Source organism: Triturus cristatus, chromosome 2_2, assembly GCF_964204655.1.
Source record: "Triturus cristatus chromosome 2_2, aTriCri1.1, whole genome shotgun sequence".
Classification (NCBI taxonomy): domain Eukaryota; kingdom Metazoa; phylum Chordata; class Amphibia; order Caudata; family Salamandridae; genus Triturus; species Triturus cristatus.
The window spans coordinates 563,617,524-563,643,359 of NC_140582.1; the positions used below are offsets into that span (position 1 = coordinate 563,617,524).

Below are 25,836 nucleotides of genomic sequence, written 5' to 3' on the forward strand. Positions count from 1 at the left end.
CAATGCTGGCTCTTCAACAGAACTGGGCTACATTATAACACCTTATAATCTACACTTCAATTTGAGAATAGCTAGTACCAGGATTCAAAGACTCAAATTAACAGGAATTAAAAATCTATTCTAGCGGCAAAGGCAGACTTTTAATTGCTATTCTGAAAATGCAACTGCCCTGCCTAAAAGCCTCTGGTAGCCCTTTCAGAGATAATCCCCAACTGCCACCTGCCAGCCTCCTGAGAGGACTGAGCTGTTCTCAGGAACGGGAACATAAGTGCCTTGGCTGGTAGGAGGTGTGACCTCCCCCTGACAGGATGGCCTGGGGGATGTAGCCACCAACTGTGCACAACTCAAGGGGCCAACCACTGTCACAGGCAAATGTAACTCACACCTAAGCCTGCCCTCTCATTGTCCCATTAGCTAGAGTGGCACCAATTATAGTGTGGGGGGGGGGACCTGTCACAGAACTGATTTTGCAGAGGGAGGTCAACATTTCCTAAGACACACCACATGGCTGTGCCAAAAGCTCTGACCAGGAAAAAAAGATTCTGCCAAGTTGCGTTTTGGCAGAGCAGGTCACTGTGGGATTGTTTAGGGTCGAACACAAAGGAAGTAATGTATAAGTGGGTAGGGTTGCCCATGCACGTTTTTTTTGCGTATTGGTTAGTGAGTCACCCCCACCCACAAGCCTGTGCAAGCCATAAAAGTGGTGCCCCTGGGATCCTTCTTCAGAACACCTCTGGACCTGTGAAAGACAGTAGAAGGACTTCACCTGCTGAACCCTAGACTTCAGAAAGAGGACGGCACCTACTGTAACCTGTGGAGAGAAGCCCCAAGGAACGGACCTGCTCCCACTTGTAACTAGGACTTAAGGTCTCAAAGGGTTTGCTGGCTAGCCTCCTGTTAAGCTACAGAAACAAAAAATCTGCAGCAAGTCCAAGACTCTGGTGAACCTGGCTGACCATTTTCAACTGGATTTGCCTGGACCCTGCTGGTGGCTTCTGGGAGATAGAGTCCTAAACCCAAAGTGGCGCCCAAAAGTCCTTGACCTTTGTTTGGTGAAGCATGGACTATCTCCCCAACAAGAACTGCAAAATTGGACACTCAGAAACTTTTTCCAAAAAGGACCACAAGCTACCACTGGGTTGCTGCCACGCCACAACCGCTGACATTGTGTTGCTGGTCAGATTCAGCTTTCTGGTTCCCACAGCTGAAAGAAGTTTGATTTTCCACAAAGTTTGTAAGTATGAAGTTTGAATTCTTCACTGGGGAAAGGTGCTTAATGTATCCGGCTGGAAAAGAAAACTTCTCTGGGCGCTGAATTTCTCTAGCTCAATGCTTTGCCGCCAAAAGCAAACAGCTTCACTGGGACTTTGGCCAATGGCTATCCAAGCTTGTGGAGGTCATCTCGTCCACAGCTTGTTGCCTTGCTGAGGATTTTCGGCTTCCAAAAAGTTTGAAGGCAACATTTTCTACTGGAACGAGCCTGCTCCCAATATATGACCTGCGCTCCATTACAGTTGGCCTTAACTTTTGACTATAACACAATCTAGCCCGAAAAGAAACCAGCAGTTAGCACTTTGCACTTTCTGGTGCTAGTAACATCTACAACTTAAAGAAATCATATCTCTCTTTTTGAGATCTATTTGTTTGTTATATTTTTCTCAATTTTTATTAATTAGAATGGGATTGTTATTGCATTGTGTCTTCTACTTTTTAACTATTTCAATACTGAAACATGCTTTACAAATGTCTCCTAAGCTATGCCTGACTGATCTTTGATACAGCTACCAAGGGTTGCGCTCAGGCTTAATTTATTGAGACCTAACTAGATCTAGCCATGACTAGGGCCATTATTACTTGAAGAGGACTATCTTCCACTGCAACTAATAATTCACTTTCTTACACTGTTGGACAAAGTAGTATACCATGCCACATGGGTTTTGGTGGCATGTGAACTAGATTCAGGACAAGCGTTGCACTTACAGCATATGGTGAACAAAGCCAAAGGCTGTGCCCAGAGATCATTAGGAATATTGGGACTGTTCACAGGACTTGGTTTCCATGTCAAATAATGTATTCACACTTTAGGAAAAAAAATTGTGCATTAGGGACAAGCAGTAAATGCCAAATCAGTCCTGCCCCCACAAAAGACATAACCGCTGGCCATCAGCCTTAAGTTCACTGGACGTATTGAAGCAAAACAGCTTTCAGGATCGAATTGTTCTTAGACTTAGATCAATTTTAGGAGAACATGAATAATTTATGGCATCTTATACTATTCTGGTTATACTAAAAAAAGGCCCACCTGAGGCTTCCTGAAACACCCTATCATGCCTGAAACGTCAGATTCTACAGTATACAAATGATCTGCACCAGCAAGTTATATTTTATTATGACTATACAAAGAGACTATACAAAGTGCAACAAATAGTATACTCCCCAAAATCTGAAAATTAATGAGTGAACAATATTAATAAAAGGCAAACTGAACCACAATCTTTTTGATCGATACGTATTGTGCAAAATACGAGGCATTTATGTAAAAACAAATAAACCGTATGCATAACATGGATCAGCTCACAGTATTTTAAAACATCAAAAGTCAAAAATTATTCACTGGCTAACTATTGTATTTGAATAAGTGATAAGGTTCTAGAGAATGCTGAGTTTCACTTTCTGAGGAAATGATTAAAGCAATCAAAATATATTGATGAATACTTTGTTTAAAGATTTTATGAATGGAAAGCTAAGATGTGAACATAGCACACATGCTTAAAGGCTATATAAAAAAAAAAGGACGAGTACTAACTAAAGGAAAACGTATACAGCCAGATGAGAAAAACATTTTTACGGTCACACAGTACAAATCGCTCTTTGGGACCACAAAATCATTTTTCTCAATGAACTAAAGCCATTTTAGGAGCCAGGACATTTTTAGAGAATCCTAAAATTGCATTGTGACTCCATACAGAAAAACGATTTGGTAGTGGTGTGCTGTAAGTGTATCTTTGAAATAGTAATTCTGAATGATATGTATCAATGTTTTGCAACTGGAACCTGGTACAAAATATTGAAAAACTACAGATTCCTGAACTAGGGTGGTAAGGGGTTTGTAAAAGGGAAAGTATAACTTTAAGATCCCTTGCCCTTTGTTAATGTAAAACAAATGTTGAGGAGTAGGCTGGACCACATCCAACTCCGAACAAACTTTTATTTTGGACACCATTTCCTTGCAAGGAAAATGAACCACATTAAAAAAGTGTTTTTACTTTATTAAAAGGCGGCCTCTGCCATAGTGGTCTACTGACCCCTGCAGGATTATGGCCACTAAGTGAGTCATGATTTGTGACCTTCCTAATTAATATCTATAAGGATGGTCAGATTGCGACCAACTCCTATTTAGAATTTTAGGAAGCAACATATTAGTACATATGTCAGCATATAAAAATCTTTAGCGGATGGAAGACATACTGGCAGCGAATTCCAACTACATTTTTTACCCCAAGTTTTGGTATACAATGCTCATAATTCCAAAAACCACCAATAGCTTAGTTTTTAGAAACATTCTTAAGCAAATATATTTTCCAAACTATGAAAGGAAGTCCTATTTACATACAGTAAAAAAATGATTATCATTGTCACCTATCAAAAGTGCTGTCAACCATGTTCCTATTGCGAAAGGCTGCAACATGTAGTGGCAGTGTTTACTCTTGTGCTGAGTGGACACTACTGTAAACAGAAAAACTTGCAAGCCAGGTATTATACTAAGGGCAGAATAGTGTAAACTTCCCCATTATGAAAATAAAATTGATCCACATTGCCCAATTTCTGAAATAGGTCAAATTCGTTCTCAGTTTTCTTTCTGGTTGAGACTTTCCTTGCTTAAAACCAGGGGAGTAGTATTCATATTCAACAGGTCCCTCAAACAAATGTAGCAGCAACTGTATCCGCGATACCTAATAAAAAGAAGAAAAAAAAAGGTTAACATACATTAATTTCATCATTGTGACAAGTAATAGTTCAATTCTGGTACTGTGGCAAGTTGTAAGCTGTGGAAGCCAAATGAATCACTCTTCAGAACGTGTTCTCTCTACTTGTTTTTAAGACTGCGAAACAATGACTTCTATTTTGTTATTGCATACCCAGATTACTAACATGGAATTATGACAAATGAGGGCTAGGGTATAGCAAATAAGCTCTTATGGAATGGATATAAAGACACAAGAAGCAAAGATAAAGAGAAGGATGGAATTTACAGATATTTGTAATGTACACATGGTATACTCTTTAATAATTATTAATATTTTTATAGCATTTAAGCGATAACAAATTGAATGGAAACCGCTGTCTGATACTGTATATTTTTTCATATAAGGTCATTTTGGAAACATTGATAAAATTATTTCTGTACAGTTTTTTTTAAGACAGAAAGGTATTACATGCTCATTGTTCATATGTAAAACACATTTCTAAAATGAAACCAACAAATTCAACAGCACATGGGACAAACAAACTATTCCCATTTGTGATTTCGAGGGTGGCAGTTAAAAGTGAACAATGTACAAAATAGCTGCTGTCACTAGTGGATACAATTGAAACGGAATGCATTTAATGTAAGGTCGGGCTGCCAAAATGTTTTATTTGTTCATGGGTAGGTTTGCCAAGAGCACTATAGTGTCCCTATATTCATTCTCTCATATTCTCATTCTCTCTCTCTCATATTCTCATTCTCTCATATTCTCTGTCTCTGACTCTGTCTCTCTCTCTCTCTCTATATATATATATATATATATATATATATATATATATTGGGAGAGAGAGAGAGAGAGTCAGAGACAGATATATACATTAAAAGAAGGCAAAAGCTATAGTGATATAGCTAGGTATGAAAATAAGACAAGAAATAACGTTTAATAAAATTCGCCAAAACCACTAACATACAGCAGTCATAGATTAGTTAATTAACTATAAACTTGTGCCTCTCCGTGCACTGCTTATGTCCTCATATATTAACTTCGGCACCACAGTACCTATTAGTAATTTAAACAATAATGGTGTTCTTTAAATCTACTAAGTCATGTCATCAATATTGTCATTTAACATGTCATGAGTGATGTAGGTTTGTCTACCTAAATTTGTACTATTTTTAAAATAGGGAGGTATTAAGCAACTGAGACGATGGGTATGCTTAATAAACAGATGTGGAAAAGGATGCTGTACTTGTGCAAATGCCTGTCCCTTTATCTATTTTTAGCCCATTTAAAAATACAATATATCTCAAATTACTAAAATCCCACACTTTCCACTCATATTTTAACACTCTGAATTATCGCCTGCATAACTTCTCAATGCTCATTTACTTCAGCTGCCATTCACAAAAGACTTTACATTCAACAGCCCTATTTCAAATAAATGGCATTCAGGAGTGCCTCACTTTCGTCTCGAATACAAGAAGCTGTGCTCTAGTTGTTCATTAGAATTCTGTGATGATGCTACAGTTGATCACTAGAGACTTAAGGGTGCAAGGGAGCAAGATGGCTAAAAAGTAATAATGCACCCTGGACAAATCTGAAGGCATTTTCTTCTAATTGGGTTTGTGGGTCCCTCGAACCCAACCATCCAGGTATACAAATATTTTTGTAGCCTAATATATTAAAACTACTTAACAGATATACACCAGCTAATGAAAAACACACTTTCTGGACCAAGATCTGGCTTCCAACCGAATTTGGTGCAATTCCAGTCAGCAGTTTTTACTTTAACACTGGAAAATGCATGGTGATTTTGGGAACCCCCTTTTTCTTGGACCCAGCTTGACTAATCTTCCTGAAACTTTTCTGGAAGGAGCTGTGGTGTATGAGCTTTTTCTGGAATGTTTCATGATAATTCATCAAACCACTATTGTCACAACACATTCAATGTTGCTGGCTTCTACTGGCACCCAGGATGGAGCTGGGTGGAGATCCAGCAGGGTCTATGGGGCCTTGCTTGCATGTGATCTGGAGATTACTTCTTCCTGATATGAATTTGGAGCCTCTGAGCACAACTCAAGTCCACATACATGCAGAAGACACCAAAATCTGACAGGGCAGGAACAGCTGGCCACAATGGTCTGGAACACAAACAAGCATGGATGGAATCCAACAAAGGATCTAAAACAGGGGTCTCAAACCTTTTCTTTAGTAAGAGCTACTTGTATTCACTGAAAATCTTCCCGAGGTACTAGTATTACTAGCGTTGTAATAGTGACAACATCATACAAGATTATTTTGGTGACTAAGTCATTCAAGAATATCAACAGTGAATACCTCAATGCATCAGGCAGGGTTACCAGCATTAATGTAAAAAATACTTTATCAATTTGCAATGGCTCTATATGGGTAATACATAACTGCTGTAGCGTAGTGCTCCCCTGGCACCATTGTAATAATAAGCCCCCCTCAAATACCACATGCTTTATCACTCAAATATTAGCTCTAAATATAAAATAAAATCTGGATTTGTACAGCAGATGTGTACCCTCAAGGCTCTTTTAACAATGGAAAAACATATGTTTATTTTTACCCAACTCGGTGGTTGGGATTGAATAGGAAATTGAACTAAAAATTCAGTTGACATTCAAACATTTTTCTCCAAACATTAGTTTATGACTTCTGAAAATACACACCTTTTCATATCAAATAAATACTTTTCATTTTTGGTATATATTTGTAAGGTCAACCAAGCAAAAGCTACTAATTTAGTAAGCTGGGTTGCGTACTTGTGAGTTTCTTCTAGGTAGATGGAGAGCTATCAGTAACTCACGATCTACTCGTTGGAGAAGCCTGATCTAAAACCTTTATGGAAAGTGGATAAGTCCTGGGATTTTTCTTTGGACTTGGGGGTGGAACTGTAGAATTCTGCAGCAGATGATTAGAAGTAGCGCAATAGGGTCTTTGATCTCTTTTGGCATTGTCAACAGAAGAGGATCTGAGCTGCATTGGCTCATCATGCAACTCAGGGGAAGGAGTAACTGGCTCAGTTTGCCTAACAATTTGGTGAACGCCTGGCTTCTCCATTTTTTTCGTCTCATTTTCTTAACTTGGTGTTCAATCAGAAGAACCTGGTCCAGAAGTTCAGAAATCAATGAGGCTCAGGGATCCCAAAATGTTTTTCGAGCTCTCAAAGAATTCAGACATTGAGGTCGCGGTATCAACAGTCCTTTATTCAAATATTCAATTTCACCCTTGTGCTTGGACTTGGTAACACGTGTTTCGTCTGTTACTGTACACGTAAAAGCAGACTTCATCAGGGCTCGTTCTGTATCTATTTCGCCTCGTCCTCTTAGTGGCAAATGATCTGTATGGTCGATCTAGTTGGATCAATCGCAAACAACAATACATAGTGTGCTCGTCTCGACCCTTTGCCTTCTGTGGAGACTGGGGCCAGTGTGTAATACAGGCCTAAGATCTCTTTGTATGGTGGCCGGCTAACTTGTCCGCTCATCTTTCAACTCGTCCTTTAACCCTCTCCTGAATAAAGTCATTTGAGTGTGTTCCGTCTACGTTGTCTCAGCAGTAGGCTCACAAAAGTGTGCAATAGGGGAGCACATCGGAATTTCCCTGAGAGATCTCGCATAGGGCGGCCTTTGCAGAAGCTTCACGATCTGGTTTCTGAAACACCTTTTTGAACTTTGCCAAAAAAAACAAAAAACAATGTGTATAATTTTTCAATCATGGATCTTCAGCGACTACTAGAAGATTTGCCCAGGCCAGAGCTGCATCAGTCAATCACATATCCTACTTTGCATCGGTCAGAGGAAAACTGACCAGGTAAAAGTAAAGAAAATAAAACGCCATTCACAAACTCCTACAACCCCATAGAGGCTGATGGAGGGCAGACTGGAAGACCTGGAGTGGATAACTGGACACAGGGCAACATTTGCTATCCTCAATTGGTCCAATTCCAGGGTTTGTTGCTGAAGGACACAGGTCAGGTCAAAACAAGAATCCATTCCAGAAATAGTCAGATGATTTTGCACCTTGTTTAGGAGTGGACAGTAACTAATAATCCAGGTCCGGGACTTCTGCTATACAAAGTAAGGGCAACTGTTTCTGGCAGCTGCAATTTCTTCAAAAACTGAAATAAATGCTCGGCAAATGTCCTCGAGAAGCGGACACCCTCGGAGGAGGAAAAAAACAAAGGCAATAAAAAAACGTCCTTGCTGATGAAGTGTTGGAGAAAACCAATAGTGAGGAATCAAGGCTTGGAAGTCACAAGAGCAAAGAGTTAGGATCAAAATTGGAGGGAATAGGGAAACAAATGAAGGAACACAGCTTTCTTGCGACACACCCTCCAACCAGACTGAGGCCTTTTTTTAAAATTAGTACTAGAGAAGGAACAGCAAATGACATCATGTTCCACATGACAGAAGACATAACGAGCTTGGAATGTATGCAAGAAACCAAGGTAGGAACAGTCGAGATGGAAAGGGAAAAGAAAAGAGACTAAAAACCCTTAGTGGATTAGCTGTGGAGGCACCTAAAAACACAGCTTTAAACCTTCAGCCATTTTAGAGTTGAAGAGAGAAGGAGCAGCTGCCAGGAGGGGAAAGGAAAGAGACCCAGGTGAGAAACTCTTCCGGTTCTCTGCTGTGTGCTTCATATGGCGTCTTCTGAAACCGAAGGCCCAGCAAAGTACTACGGTTCTTGGCATCGCAAATCTGCAATGCAGGACAGAGGATAAAGCTTTATCGGCCTACGGTGTACCTTTATGTTTTTTTATTGGATTTGAGAATTCTCTGTAGATTTACAAATCCTTAAAGATCTGTGTTTTACCAGTCCAGATATTTCTTACTTTTAACACTGTCAAGCCCACCCAACACATATTTGTAATGCTACTTTCTCAAGAACTACAGAAAGGATTTACATCAAACCATGGAAAGGCTTTTACATGAGTAAAGATTTAGTGTCATAACAAGTTTGGTTTAATTTTGTTCAGCAATGGCAGTTGAAATTGAAAATGTCAATATTTTGGGCACCATTTATTCTTCACTGCACCTTGACAGATCTGAACAGATATTTTCATGCCCAAACCAAACCAGATTAACATTTTTTTAAACTTTCCAGCAAAATCATCTGGTGGCGCCAAAACAAAGCAACAAAAAAACAAAACAAAGAAATTACTTTTCAGTGAAAACTCTGACTTCAACATAACTACAAAGTTGCTATCACCAACTCTGTAATATAAGGCCATTTTTTGTAGGGTTTATATCAATTTACAAGGAACAGATATTGTATCTGGGCAAGGTAATTACTGCCATTTTTGTAAGGTAAACGAGCTTTTTCGGTCTTGCGCCTAGCGCTGCACTGCGCAGCAGTCCTCGAGCAGCTAGAGTCCTTTTGTCCGGGGTTCAGAAATGGACCCTGGAATCGTACACGCTTGTGCGTGTGTGTTTTTTGTTTTGTCTTCTATTATTGGGCTTTTAGTGGCTGTATTTTTTAGACAGAGCACGCAATAGGCCGTGGGCGGGCGCATCGCTCCGCCCACGGCCTATTGGGGTCTGTTACGCGCACTAAAGCCTATCTGGTTTTAATTATCGCGCCCAGACACGGGCGTGATAATTGAAAGCATATGGCGCGCACCATTGGCGGCTGTCTCTGCTTCCAAAAGCGATTGCTTTCGGTTTCGCGATTGCTTTACTTGTGGCTTTGCTTTCAGTTTTGCGATCACTTTACTTGTGGTTTTGCGGTTGCAATACAGTTTGTTGCTTAATTGGGAGGAATGCGTGGCTAATCTTTACGCGGTTACAAGGTAAAATAAATGAAGGCGGTTACAAGGCAAAGTAAATGAAAATGCGCGGCAAATATTTACTTCGTTACAAGGTAAAATAAATGAAGGCGGTTACAAGGTAAAAAAATGAAAAATGCGCGGCAAATATTTACGCGGTTACAAGGTAAACAATGCGTGCCTAATAATTGCACTATACTTCTCTTTTTCTAATGTCGCGTCAGGTTTACTGAACTAATTGACTGTATCTGCTTAGCTACAAAACAAGGACTCATTGGGGCTAAGTCATACTTTCTGACTGGACTGAAAACGTGTGATTTTGGATAGAGTTCTTTCTCTTTCCGTTACCCGATACCCTTAATCTAAAATGGCGCTTGCTTACAAATAGAGTTATAGACATATAGACAGAAATATACAGAGGTAGACCTAGGTACAGGAAAACAGACGTACACACATATAGAAAAGGAGATTAACAAGCAAAGAGATATACAGAAACAGAGGCACATACACAAAGCTAGAACCACAGATAGACAAAGAGGAACGGAGGCAGAGATAAAGACAAAAACTTATAAACACTAAAAGGCACATATAGCGTTTGATACATACACGCAAATACAGTGACACATTAGTAGACATATATAGAGGAGCATGACGGGCACAGAGGAGCATATACAAAGACAGAGACACACAGACAGAGAGAGATAGAAACGCACAAACTAAGAGAAAGATGAATACACTATGAGAGAAGAAACAGACAGTAAAACAAATACATCTTGTGGCTTTGCTTTCAGTTTTACCATCATTTTACTTGTGGCTTTGCGGCTGCAATACAGTTTGTTGCCTAATTGGGAGGAATGCGTGGCTAATCTTTACGCGGTTACAAGGGAAAATAGCGGTTACAAGGCAAAGTAAATGAAAATGCGCTGCAAATATTTACTTTGTTACAAGGTAAAATAAATTAAGGCGGTTGCAAGGTAAAAAAAATGAAAATGCGCGGCAAATATTTACGCGGTTACAAGGTACACAATGCGTGCCTAATAATTGCACTATACTGAAATAATTGGCTGTATCTGCTTAGCTACAAAACAAGGACTCGTTGGGGCTAAGTCATACTTTCTGACTGGACTGAAAACGTGTGATTTTGGATAGAGTTCTTTCTCTTTCTGTTACCCCATTCCCTTAAGTTGTGTGTGGTTGTGTGTGTGTGGTTGTGTGGGTGGCTGTGTGTGTGTGGTTGTGTGTGTGGTTGTGTGTGTGGTTGTGTGTGTGGTTGTGTATGTGGTTGTATATGTGGTTGTGTGTGTGTGCTTGTGGTTGTGTGTGTGGTTGTGTGTGAGTGTGGTTGTGTGTGGGTTGTGTTTGTGGTTGTGTTTCTGGTTTTGTGTGTGGTTGTGTGTGTGGGTGTGTGGGGTTGTGTGTGTGGTTGTGGTTGTGTGTGTGTGGTTGTGTGTGTGGTTGTGTGTGTATGTGGTTGGGTGTGGTTGTGTGTGTGGTTGTGTGTGTGGTTGTGTGTGTGTGTGTGGTTGTGTGTGTGTGTGGTTGTGTGTGCGTGGTTGTGTGTGCGTGGTTGTGTGTGTGTGTGTGTGGTTGTGTGTGTGGTTGTGTGTGTGTGTGTGGTTGTGTGTGTGTGTGTATGTGTGGTTGTGTGTGTGGTTGTGTGTGGTTGTGTGTGTGGTTGTGGTGGTTGTGTGTGATTGTGGTTGTGTGTGTGGTTGGGGTTGTGGGTGTGGGTGTGGTTGTGTGATTACACATCACATAATAACACTGTATTCAATAGAACATAAATACACTCTACATACCACTCAGTACTACATAATTGCACGTCACATAATTAGTCTCTACTTAATGCAAGATAAATACACTCCACACAATACCACTCAGTGCCACATAATAACACAACACATTACACTGTACTCAATGCAACATAAATACACACCTTTCACTCAAGTTTGTGCTATATAAAAAATACAACAAAAAAAACAATTGCAATGCAATAGGTCTCACGTTACTGAATCTTTGAGCTGCTATTGATGTTGCATTATTATTAGCAATGCCAACAGCTCAAACTTTAATAATGCGAGACCTATTGCATTGAAAATGCTTGTTATATTTAAGTTTGATGAAGGATCCTCTGATTTGCTATGGTGGTAGAGCGACAAATTAAATAAACTAGTCAAGATACTATGCAGATGCTTTAGAAATCACTATTTTAATGTAAATGTGTGAATCTGTAAATTTATAATACATAACTTAAATTTAATTCTACAGTAAACATTTTGGGCCCTATTACGATCTCAGTCGGAGTTGCCTCCGACTGACACTGTTTCGGTGTGGGAACAGACCGACCAGAGGTTGGTGGTTCCGAACACTGGATTACAATACGACCGCACATGGTGCAGTCGCAAACTCCCAACCGCCCGCAGCACAAGCTCTCACAGAGAAATGGGAGTTTGTGTAAATCCCTGCACTGTGTGGCAGGCACCTCAAGGTGCCTGCCACACAGTGTAGGGATTTCCAGGGGGGAGGCCCACAACCGTAGGCCACGGAGACATGGGGACCCTGCTAGGGGCCCCTAACGTCACCTTCCGACATCATAATCCCGACGGTGGAAATGCCATCCATAAGGGATTATGATAGGTATCCGACTGGCCGAGGGGCTCCTTGAGCCCATCGGAACACAGTTGGATTGACCGGCCGGTTTAAACTCTGACCACTGACATTGATATTCGGCGGTCGGACTGTAAACTTATGGACTGTAAGCTTACGGAGGCTAATTGACCGACATCATAATGAGGCCCTTTATGTTTTGACTTATTAAAAAAATATATTTAGAATCCCCCATTGCTAATTTGACAATAAATCAATCTTCCCAGACCTATGATTTAATCTATTTATTCATCCACCCTGTTTATCCAGAGACATTTCTAGACCTGCATTACCATGTTGCCAAGAAGATCAGGTGATGGAAAGGTAGCAGCCTCCCATGCCTCTCTGACCTTACATTCATAGAAAATATGTTTTAGTGGGGAAACAAGAGAATGTGTGACAGTAACCAGTCACTACGGGCAACCTAGGGTGAGTTGGGATCACAGAGAGCAGACAACTAATGGTGCCACAAATGGAGCAAAAAACGAACTTATTTTATTACTTACCACAGATATTGTCTCCGATCTTAACATGTACATAACCAGCTATTCCCCAAGATACACCCCACGAGTTCCTAACAATCCAGTAAGGTACGTCGCCTGCAATTAAAATAAAGAGGAATATTTTTGCATTTTGTTATTGCATGCATATTTGCTGATATGTTATCATGAATTACAGAACATTAAACTCTTCATTAGGCCTAGAACTTACAGGCTTCATTGACACGAGAATACCAGAGCTGGCAGACTGTTAGTCATTAAGTCAAAAGATTTCTTACAAATTACGAGCTATGAAACAACATTTACCTCGGTCTAGATTATGTAGTCCCTTTATGGGTTGATTGTTTAGTGCAAGGATCCTGAATACATGTAGAAAATAACTGAATTTAAGTAGAGGGATGCATTTACAAACAGTTACACACTTTCAAACACCCGCTTTCACTAGTCAAGACCACTTGCTGAAACTTTTGGCATTCGTTGTACAAGTTCCTTTGCAGACTTTTTCCGCATGACTATGGAAAACGACAGGGCAGGCTGTAGCCTGGTAAGGAGTTTGAGCGATAAAAAATTTGAATGTTTTCAGTTCATTTGTTTATTCGCAATATACTTGCCAGAAATGTTTCTTGATGTAATGTCTATGTGTGAAATATACAGCTGGAAAGGTATCATAGTTCTGTACCTGAGGTGTCGAACCCAGTGATCAAAACAGCATGATTCGATTCTCCACTGGAGCAGTGATGCTGTATAATGCCTCCCAGGTAGTCCTGCCAGCTAATGGCATCCACTATGACAATCAAAGGGCCCAATTGAACAAGCATTCTCTTCATTTCCTCTTCATAGCCCCTGTAAAGAAGTAAACACGCAAATAAAGTGTTGTCACAAGCACACAGAGTTTACAGCACCACTTTGGCAAACCAGAAGCAAGTAAAGTTCCAAGTTAGAGCTGTGTCAAAACGAATTATCCTCCAGTTGATGCACTTACACCAAGCAGCTACATCATTTGGAGGAACATGATAGAGCATCTTTATAACATTTGATGAACAACTTTGGTGCTGAACGGCAACATGAACAAAGTGTTACGAATGGTGAAAACCCATTACCAGCACCGTCACTGGCATACAAGGTGGCAGCTTTCTAATGGGGCTCCTTTCCAAAGCCTGATATACTGTTGTTCTTGCAGTCGTTGGTGCTTGTTCTACGAAGGTAATGTAGGCCAACAATCAGCGGGTGGCTTTTAAATTCACAGTTGATCTTTTGGATGGATTTGAAACCCTTTCACACAGAACGTATTCCAGAAACATGGTGACAGAGGTGTGTGTAGTCTGGCAGTGACAAATGTGGTCGTGCACGCAGGCTGATGGCTGCAGATGGACTTTATTAGCAAGCACCACAATGTCAAAGGCTAGTCCAAGGTGGTGGGGAAACTCCAGAGCCCTGTGTTGTCAATTGAAAAGCTGGAATTGCTTGTTTGGAGACCAGTAGTGGAGGCTGGATGGTAGCAACAGCTGAGAAATAGTTGTTAACTCCTGAAATTTCCAAAAGCAATACCCTGCTCACTCAGGGGCACTAGGAGTCAGTGGCTGCAGGGAAAGGGAGTGGTCACCAGATCACAGTGTATCCTGGGATGTCAGTTGCTGTCGGGAAAGAGAGTGGTCACCAGATCACAGTGTATCATGGAATGACACGTTGCTTGGTCAGCGGTATGTGCTTGGTCATTCCTTCCATTAAAGCAGCTGTGATCTTGAAATGATGCTTTATCCCAGAATGGATGGTAAGAAGGAACATTAAATTCTGGAATTGAAGCTCTAGCTCCCATAATCAGAAAGGGTACATAAGTAGAGCACTTGAAAATCACATGCAGTAAGAAAATCATACTCCAATATATTGACACCATACATACTTTTATCAACATGAAAACACCCAATATTGCCAAAATAATTAAGGCGGTTGAGACTAAATTGGAGAACTTTTCTGGTATGGGAGAGTCAATAGGGGTGCAGAGATCTGAGACTGGAGGCTTTGGAATATTGGCATGCAGGGACTGACGATTTCAAAGTGGCTTTGTAGGTCTTTAAAGCTTACACAGTCAAGTCCATTTTTAGGTCTCGGCTGGCGTGGACTGCGCACATGCGCGGTCTCGCTGGCAAGATTTAATGATTTAGAGGGAATTCTGTAAAGGGCTTCAAGCTCCGCCCCTCTTTCCCATTGGCCGGCGTCACAGTTTATACTAAACGGTGGCCAGCCATTGGGAAAGAGCACTTTGTGACGTAGACTTTTCAATTTTTCAGCCGGCCCACTTGAACGGGCTCGTCCGCTTTCCGGCTGAAGTAAAAGGTTTCTTATCTTTATGGGGCCATGTGTTTCAACACATGGCCCCATAAAGACGAGATCCCCATGCGAGCGCTTGTTTCTTTTAACTCGGCTGGCTGTGCCGTCCCCCTACCACCTCTCACCCGCTGCATTTCCTGTTCCCTCCCAGGTCGCTGCTTGCCCGCCCCAACTCCCCTCGCGTCTCATCCTTGCATGAATACGTATGTAAACAAACTTTTTTAAATGAACTGCTTTTGTAGCCAACGTGTTGGATCAGCACACCTGCGGCTTCTTTTTGAGCAGCACAATGACTCCTGCAGATGGAATTTACCCTTTTGTTTGTTGAGCGTGATTTTCATAAATATTCAGAGCAACGTCTTGCACATCAAAGCGCCACTCAAAGCCCCTGCTCATTCCGCTGGGCTACGTGTTGCTTGTTTGTTAATGAGGCAGGACCACGTTGCGTTCTGCCTGAAGTCAGTGTGCTCTTCGGCGAGAGACAGGACACTCCCTCCTGGGCCACTGACTCGTGTATGCATTTCATCCCCCCCTCCTTATCAGTGAGTCAACTCAGTGCAAACAACATTGTGGGGAGCAGAGCACACGCTGAGCACGAAATAAACTGACATAACCCCAAGCAGTTGCTCCCCCACTGGGGCAGTTTCCCCTTCTTAAAGGCACACACTGTCCCAAGAACAGACACAACACATAGCAGTAATATCGGTGTTAAAACAAGCTCATAACAGTTTACAACCGGCTGATTTTGGGTGACCGGTGTGAAGAGTTGTTTGGTTAGGAGCTCTGTGTTTATGGTTGTGTGTGAATGATTTTTTTTTCAGATCTGTGTTTTGTGTTATGCCTGAATTGTGGAGTCTGAGCAAAAAAATATGTGACCCAGATGTGGGTAAGTCGGGATGTTTCAACCTCTGACAGACGTGTGCTGTGCTATTTCGTAGTGCCTAGAAACTATCCATGTATTCAATCATGGGGTTTGTATTATGGAGGATTGTAGAGGAGCAAGGAGTGGGATTGATGGTTGATTTCTACTTCCCCACATAATGTTTATTCTTTATTATTATTAATTTTAGCCGCGTTTAGTTTCTCAGTGGGCTACTGCATCCACACCACAGGGCTTTTTGCCCTCCTGGCCATAGGTTAAAATTCCGGCGTGTCAACTCAAGCTTTCATCATTATAGATAAATAAAATGAAATGAGTACAGATGAGCTGGAATACAATAAACCGCACCTTTCCGACATCCAGATGCCCTAAGGGCTAAACGTATGCTTTACAGATAGACATGTTATGTTATTCTCATTCCGCATTTTTAAACATTTCCCGTTAACTGTTTTAAATTACGAGAATGCATCCATTCACTGCAACTTTATGGTTTCCCTTTTAACTCCAAGCAAGCTCCAGCCACGTCTGGCTCCTGAAGCGCCAGGAGGCACAGCCCAGTAAACCCACAGTCAAACAGATTCATCCATCTTCCTTTTCTCAAACCTTTGCTCTATTTTTTGTCCATTAGTATTACATTTGTATTCGCAAATTTTTGCACAATTTTTCTCTTATGTTTCAATAGGTGCAATATGGCTTTCCTCCAACACGCTGCAATTCACTGTTCCTCATAGGACAATATAGCAGATGAAACCCAAAGCATTTCGGGCATAGATGCCTTTCCTCAGGTGTAACTATAGTAAAAGATATGCCATCAATATCGCCATAAACAAGCTTCACCACGTTAACACCCAACAGATGTATCTATCACTACCCATTGGTGTCTTGCAACCAGTGATGCCAAACAGTAAAAATCATTGCACATGCCAAAATAAGCAATATATTCTCATATTACCCTGGAAAAGTGTTGTTTTTTTAAAAATTCTGTAACAATAATTGTGTAATGTATTAAGAAATCAAAAGTTTTCGTGTAAGCGAATTATAAACAAAAAGTCGACTAGAGCCCAGTAATTCTTTGGGGGTCATCACGTCCTTTTGATACTTGGTGAAAGCAGGTCTACTTTTCATATTTGTAATAAACTGGTTTGTATTTTTCATATCACAGTAGTGATTATGCTGCGCAGTACAGTGGCAAGTACGAGAACACATGTATGTGTGTAAGGTAGGGAGAGAGAGGGGGGTTGAGGGGTGTGCAAATGAATTGGTGAGTTGTAAGTAAGCTTGGGTGAAATCGTAGTGCAGTGTGTGTGTGTGTGTTTATGCATGTGTGCTGTCGTGTACGAGTGTTTGTTTCTGGCACAGCCCATTTGCATATATAATTTTATGTGTGCTTCAATGTAATCTAGTTTGTATGCTTCTTTGTATACGTAAGTGGAATTGTGTTATTGATTGTGCTTCCCTCAATCTATGTGTGTGTGCCTAATTGTATTGGTGCTTCCATTTATCAGTCTTTGTTTGCGTGTGCGCACTTCTCTGTAAATTGTGCATGTGTATGCTTACCTGTATCACTGTGTGTGCTTCCGTGTACCAATGTGTGTGTGGGCTTCTCTGCTCTGTGTATGTGCTTCCTGAATCCGTGTTTGTGTGTATGTAATCCCTTTTATCAGTGTGTTTGTGTATGCTTTTCTGCATAAGTGTGCGTCTCTGTGGGTGTGTGCACCTTGTACAGCATGTGTATTGGGGGCCCGCCCCTTGCAGATCTGCATTGTCCTTCTGTCTGTCCGGCCTCCTTGAATGGGACAGGACAGGTTGCCCTAGGGCATGCAGGCATCCTTTCCTGTTCATGGCTGCCATCTTCCTACAGGCCTTATCAGAAGCATTCTACAGCATGCGTCAAGTGCTGCTGGATACCCGGGAAGAGGATGAGGTATGGCACTGGGGACTGAAAGGAAATGGACTTTAAAGAAATGCTGAAATGACGCAGCGCTGCCTTTAAACACAGACGGGTCCCACAGAGACGCTCGAGAACTATCTGCGCAGCTGAAAATTCTACGGGTTTCCAGACACTTGTTCCAGTTGTGTCACCTCAGAGGTTTGGTGAGGGGGGGGCATCCTCAGTCACAGCAGTACCACCTGTTACAGCGCCAAGAACCCCAAGGCGAACGTGCGCTTTTTAATAGATGATATCTATATATAGGGACTTAGGGCTGAGGTAAGTACCACTGCGCCAACCAAGGGTGCCTGTTTCCTGCCCCTACGCGTCTCCGGCTTACTTAACTATGTACTGTTGCTACCAAGAAGTGTCCGACTTTTGGGTTAATTTGCTGCAAAAGTAAAATTTTATTTGTTATATTCGGGCTGTTTTCCAATGAACCATTCAGTGAAAAAATAGATATTCGTGTTATTTCTGCCTCGCCACTACTGTGCCCTGTCACTGCTTCTGCCCCATCACTGCTTCTGCCCTGTCCCCAGTTCTCTGTCCATCCTGTTGCCTCAGCCTCACTGTTCAACAGACATTGAAAATGCAATAGGTTTCGCCTTTGATTAAGTTAAAGCCATTTGCTTTGCTAATGGTATTGTATAGCATAGCGAATGGCTTTAACTTAATGAAAGGCGAGACCTATTGCATTTTTAATGCTTGTTAATCTACATGCCAAGTTGGAGGTATTGTACAATTTATGTAGTGGATCACAGATTAGGGTTCTTTAAGATCCTTCTCTGATACCCATGGATAAACTATATGATGTCTGTCCTGTATCTTCTGATGATGACTTTGAATAGTCTGGAACCTCTTGGCATCGCTGGGCTACAGGATTCCCATGAGGAAGTCAGAAAGCAACACACACAGGAATGGTAAGTATTGTGGTTGTTCTCTGAAAGTGAGGAATACGATTGTTCTGGTGAGGTTAGCATCTCTTGTTGATTTCTGACGTCAGCATTTAAACAATAAGCACAAAAAGCCATTTTGACTATGAAAAACTTAGGGCTTCATGAGAAAAGGTTTCTTTTTATACTGACAGAGGCAGCACACAACTATTTAGACTGTCTCAACGAAACAACAGGCTTAATCCTAAATCTCCAATTAATTGCACAATGTAGAATTTTGAGTGGTTATATTTTCCACTTCAGCTCCCACAGGTGACTGATTTCCAGAAGTGTTTTCCTTTGGATATAGTGAAAAAGTGATTAATTATTTTTCATGGTTTATTACAAAATTACTTGTGGACAAATAGCTTTTAGACATTGCCATAACTTCTGACTGCTGTGGATACGTCACTTATGTTTTGTTCTGTTTAAATGCCTTTTCTCTGTAAGTGCACAACTCATCTACTACAAAATGCGATTGATAAACCTACATGCAGGGATCTCATCACAGGTAGGTCTGCGTTTTAGTAGTAAATGTGGGATAGACTGCGAGAGGCTGAAAATGAGAAATACAACCAAATACAAAACACCCACTATGCATGAGTAAGCCTGTTAATATTCACAAACTGCCCCTTTAAAGGTAACAGCTAAAATGTTCCCTGGCAGCCGCGAATGTATGTCAGCCATTGGTAGAGTAAATCCAGCACTGAAAATAATGGAGACACGAAAATAAATAAATAAATAAAATGATTTAAACTTTTATAATAAATCTAGAGTTTTAGTATATATATATATATATATATATATATATATATATATATATATATATACACACACTTAAAAAACCATAGGTTTCACACATGTTATAGTTAGCTGGACATTTCCCTCGTAAAAAACCAATGAAATTCCCCCGTTATAGTTAGTGCAGGCAACTATAACTCACGCGACCGCAATCCTCTGCTGATGACGTCAGATATTACATCACTGTATTTAGACACTTATTTACCCATGTCTTCTTCCATTAATTTTTAGCTATACATATATTACAAATATTTTTTTTTCAGAAAAACACATATGTCATTAGTGATGTAATATCTGACGTCATCAGCAGAGGATTGCGGTCGCGTGAATAACTTTGGCGCCGGTTGACGAATCCTCGCAAAATTTTCAAAACTAATGGGGCGCTCCGTTCAGCTCCTACCCTGAAAGTCTCGGGGTGATTCGTCAAGCGGGGGCTGAGAAAAAGGGGGGGTCCCAAAACGCGTTTTCCCCATGCATTTTCCCATAGGACCTTTAGACACAGCTAAGGCCGAACGGCTGAACAGAATTAGTTGAAAATAGGCAGAGAGGTAGCCATAAGGTCAAGGAAATGCCTTTTGCAGGTCTGGTGTAAATCTGTTCAGTATTTCCTGAGAAAATAGCATTTAAATCAATATACATATCTATAGGCGCGCTCCGAGCGTGTACCGTAAGCTTACCGTACGCGCACGCCGCCGTGCGCGATTCTGATTGGTTGTTAGATCTTAGTATATATTCGAATCGGTCAAAACCAGGAAGTGTCGGCCGCCATTTTGTCTCTCGCACTCTGAGGGGGTGAAAAAAAAAGGTGGAGAACGTGAAAAGGGGGCAGGGTGGACAGTTCCTGACCCCCTAGCCTTTGTCAGGGGGTCCCAGAAGGACCCCCAAGGGCAAAAATTAATTGTAATTTTTTTTGGTGTAAATCTGTTAAGTATTTCCTGAGAAAATACCATTTAAAAGCATATCAATATCTATACGCGCGCACCGTGCGCGCACTGTGCGCGCACCCTGCCGTGCGCGTGCGCAATTCTGATTGGTTGTTAGATGTCGGTAAACATTCGAATCGGTCGAAACCAGGAAGTGTCGGCCGCCATTTTGTCTCTCGCAGTCTGAGGGGGTGAAAAAAAAAGGAGGAGAATGTGAAAAGGGGGCAGAGTGGACAGTTCCAGACCCCCTAGCCTTGGTCAGGGGGTCACAGAAGGACCCCCAAGGGAGAAAAAAACATTTTTTTTATTAAAAATCGCGAGGTGCGCGCACCGTGCGATTTAAAAAAAAAAAAAAATTCATGGTGCGCGCACGGTGAAAAACCTGAAAAAAAAAATTAATACATAACTTAGCATTTAAAAAACCGTACAAATTCACTGAAAAAAACATAGGTTTCACACACGTTATAGTTACGAATTAGCATTTAAAAAACCTTGCAAATTCACTTAAAAAAACATAGGTTTCACACATGTTATAGTTAGCTGGACATTTCACTCGTAAAAAACCTATGAAATTCCCCTGTTATAGTTACTGTAGGCAACTATAACTCACGCGACCGCAATCCTCTGCTGATGACGTCAGATATTACATCACTGATGACATATGTGTCTTTATGAAAAATAAATATTTGTAATATATGTATAGCTAAAGATTAATGGAAGAAGACATGGGTAAATAAGTGTCTAAATATAGTGATGTAATACCTGACGTCATCAGCAGAGGATTGCGGTCGCGTGAGTTATAGTTGCCTACAGTAACTATAACGGGGGAATTTCATAGGTTTTTTACGAGTGAAATGTCCAGCTAACTATAACAAGTGTGAAACCTATGGTTTTTTAAGTGAATATAAATATATATAAATATATATATATGTTTTACTGATAGTTAGGACCTTGTTTCGATTCAAAAAGCATTTTTAATCTTCTGCCAATATCTTAAGCGTCGTTTGACAAATCTTCGCGGAATTTTTAAAACTAATGGGGCGGTAAGGTCAGCTGTTGTGTTGAAAGAGTCGGGTGATTCTTCAAGCGGAGACCGAGAAAAAGGGGGGTTCCCAAAACACGTTTTCTCCATGTTCATTTCCATAGGAAACTTTAGACACGGCCACAGCCTGAACTGCGGAACGGAATTACACCAAATTTGTCACGGAATTACACCAAATTTGGCAGAAATGTAGCTTTTGGTTCAGAACGCACTCTTTTTGTTAAATGGTGTAAGTCCTTTCAGTAGTTACGGAGAAATGTAAATATTGCTCAGATATCCAAATATGGGCACAGAGGATATGCAAACCCTCCCGATCTCAAGCCTGCGATATGATTGGCTGCCAACTAGGTTGTCAGCCACTTTGTGACTCGGTTGAACCTAGTCACAGGAAAAAAAGGTTAAAAAAAAATAAACGTTAAAAAACAAGAAAAGGGGCCAGAGTAGAAACTCCCTGACCCCCTAGGCCTGCTGAGGAGGTCACACAGGGACCCTCAGGGCCAAAAAAAGCATTTTTTTAAAATAAATTTGGGAGGAGTCGCGTTTAGTCCGCAAATCCCGGTGAAAATGAAATTAAAAAAACGCGGCTGGGCGAGGTCCCAGGGGTAATGTTAAAATGAGATGCCCTGGAGCAATGTTTATTAAATACAGGGACCACCACATCCCCAGAGTTTTGTTTATAAAATGAATGTGGGGGGGGGGGCTTGTGCCCCCCCTGAAGCCCCGGAGACCGCCAACTCCCTGGGGCTGTTTTTATTAAAATGCACTGCTTGCACCATGCCATAGCAAACTCTGCTTCGCTTCATGAAAGCATTGGGCAGAGGGAGTTGCATGTTTTCATCTCCTTCTGCCCAAAAACAATGACGGCCCCCGCAGGAGGTAGGGAGCCAGCAGAGACCATGGGGCCTTGGGTCTCCCCCCGCAGTCCCCAAGGATGTGGCCATGCCCTGGGGGAAGGGGTCCCTGGGGCTATGTTGTCCTCAGAAGGCCCACAAATAAAAACAGAACAAATAGATGGCAGTCCCCGGGGATGGGGTCCCTGGGGCCAAAACTGGCAGAGTGAAGGGAGGGCCATGCAAACGTGCCAGGAGGCGTGTTTGCAGAGCCGCAGAGAAAGCGGGCATGGCCTCTGACCACATCTCAGCAATCCAGCTATGTAGAGCTTACTGGAGGTAACAGGAGGCCAAGGTGGCCCCTCAAGAGGCAAGGGGACTTCATCGACAAATAGTAGTGCACTAGGAGGTGCATTTGCAGAGCGATGGAAAAAGGGGGTGTGACCTCTGATGACCTCTCAGATATCCAACTGTGTGGGGCTTACTGGAGGTAACAGGTGGGCTAGTTGGCCCCTCCTGGACCCTCAGCAGCAAAGGGAACTTTATCCCCCAACCAAGAGCGCACTAAGAGGCTATCAGAACTTAGCAATCCTGCTGTGAGGGACTTACAGGAGGTAATTGGAGAGAAGCTTCCCCCCCCCCCCAAGGACGTCCTTGGGGGCCAACTCTCCCTCCTGTTACCTTCTGTAAGTCCCACACATTGGGATTGCTAAGAGGTCTTTGGAGGCCATGCCACCCTTTCTCCACAACTCTGCAAACAGACCTCCTGGCACACTACTGGTTGAGGGGTGAAGTCCACTTCACTCCTGAGGGACTTGGGGTACCTCCTGTAAGTCCTACGCAGTGGAATTCCTGAGAGCTGGTCGGAGGCCCAACCCCCTTTCTCCAACACTCTGCAAACGGAACTGATAGGTAAAAAACCTTATAAATTAATTAACAAAACCAAAGATTACAGGGATGTTATAGTTAGCAAATAGAATTTAAAAAACCTTAGAAATTCAGAAAAAAAAACAAAGGTTACAGGGAAGTTATAGTTTGCTGAATTTCTCTGGTTTTGTACGAGTGAAATGTCAGCCAGTTATAGTTAGCTGAGTTGACTATAACTTGTGCCCCCGCAATGCACTTCTTATGACCTCACATATTACATCACACATGTCATGAGTGATGTCACTGACCATGTCATCTCAACTTACATCACATGATGCAATTCATTGAGGCCCATGTGGGCAGGATGTACTTAATTGGGAGACTGAATTGGAGACAGAAAGAACATTGCTGCTATGCATGCTGCCTTTGAGAAAGGACATGAAGTTTGAAACACGTCAGGCAAGGCATGCTATTATTATTTCTTCTCAGTTACTGAAGTTATTCCATTTCCAATATTTAAATTGTTGAGAGTGCACTCCGTCATGAAGGCATTTATTTGGAAATATAACCTACTGGCGGTCGCCAGTAGGTAATTATAGTTAGGACCTATTTTCCATAGGAAATTCGCAATATTCTATTCCCAATAAGTCTATTGCTGGTTGACGAATCTTCGCAAAATTTTCCAAACTTTTGGCCAGCTCCGGTCCGCTCCTATCCTGAAAGTCTCGGGGTGATTTGTCAAGCGGGGGCCGAGAAAAAAAAGAGTGTTTTCCCCATGCATTTTCCCATAGGACATTTAGCCGCAGCTACAGCCCGAACTGCTGAACGGAATTACACCAAATTTGGCAAAGAGGTAGTCCTCAGTTCAGACTCGTGCCTTTTGCTTAAATGGTGTTAATCTGTTGAGTAGTTTCTGAGAAAATTACAGTTAAAAGTACATATATATCTATGGCCTCAGAGTATCCGCGCACCCTATGCGCACCCTCTGCGCACTGTGCGCGCACCCTCCCGATCACGCGCTGAATGCTAATTGGCTGTCAAGTGGTTGTCAACATTCGAAACCAGGAACTGTTGGCAGCCATTTTGTGCCTCGGTAGAAGCGAGGCTGAAGAAGTAAGGGAAATAAGTGTGTAAAACATAAAGGGGGCAGGGTAGAAATACTCTGACCCTCTAGACTTGCTTAGGGGGTCCCAGGAGGACTCCCAGGACCCCCCCCTTTTTTTTAAACGGCAAAATGCGCGCAGGGTGCGCGGATCCAGCCGTAAAAACTGAAGCGTGGGCTTCCGCAGTTCCCTAAAAATTAGCCCCCGGGGGGGCCAAATCCCGGGGCAAACACCGTAACATGTATTGGGGGGCCCAGGGGCCCCCCAGCCCTGGGGACCGCTACCCCCCGGGGCTAGAAAATAAATGGGTGGGGGGGCTGAACGGCCCCCCCAAGCCCTGGGGACCACCACCCCTGAGGCTTTATTTTTTGAGGGCGGGGGGCTGTGTGTTTCTGTAAAGTTTACATATGTTTATTATATATAGGGAAAGGCATATTGAAGAATGAGTGGGTGTATAAGTGTGTGAATGGATGATTTTGTTGGGGCGTGACTGACTCTATAAGTGAGTGATTAAACGTATCTTACTGAATGCATGGGTTAGTGTGTAAACGGTGTGAATGTCTGTATCCGTCTGTCTGCTGGTGTGTAAGCGGCTGTATGGGTTTCAAATTGCTACATGATTGTCTATATGGGTTATAGATTGGTTGTCCGAGTATCGGTATGGGTGCCTGAGTGTTTGTGTGGCTGGGGTGTGTGTGACTGTGCATAGATATGTGAGTGGGTGACTCACTGGGTGCATGGTTTCAAGACTAGGTCTGTGATGGACTGTATGGGTGGGTGAGTGTGTGTATGGTTGTGTTAGTGAGTGAATATATATTTCATTAGTACATGTGTGATTTAGTACATATGTGAATGGCAGTATATATGTGTGTTGGAGTACAGAAATGACTATAGGTAAGAGTGTGTGATCGTGTGAGTGGCTGTATGGATGAGTGTGTGCTTGTATCATTGATTCTATAAGAGCATAAGAATGTGCTAGTATTTGTATGAGTAATTGAGCTAGTGTGTGTATAACTGTATAGGTGAGTAAATGGCAGTGTGATTAATTATTTGCATGACTAAGTATGTGTGCGTGTACCTTTATGGCTGAGTAGCGGTGTGTGAGTGTCTATATAGGTGTATGAGTGCATATGTTGGTCCTGTACTGAGTGACCATAAGTATGAGTGACTGTACGGGTGAGTGAGTGGATGGGTGTGTTGACCCAAGTCTCTGTGATGGGGTATGTACTTATTGGTGTTGGAGTGTCTATGGTTTTGTGAATGGCAGTATGTAATTTATAGTGGGTGTA

At 41.9% G+C, this 25,836-nt stretch overlaps 1 protein-coding gene across 1 annotated transcript in view; it reads right to left on the reverse strand.

Moving 5' to 3' along the window:
* Window positions 1-2,365: 2,365 nt before the first annotated feature.
* The window catches only part of CTSO (cathepsin O), a 114,897-nt gene continuing 91,426 nt past the window's right edge, over window positions 2,366-25,836 (reverse strand). The window contains exons 6-8 of the mRNA XM_085641716.1: window positions 13,591-13,754; window positions 12,918-13,010; window positions 2,366-3,953 (exon numbers count right to left, since the gene is read on the reverse strand). Coding sequence (XP_085497842.1) covers window positions 3,919-3,953; window positions 12,918-13,010; window positions 13,591-13,754 — 292 coding nt within the window. The 3' untranslated portion in view covers window positions 2,366-3,918. The remainder of the gene's footprint in view (window positions 3,954-12,917; window positions 13,011-13,590; window positions 13,755-25,836) is intronic.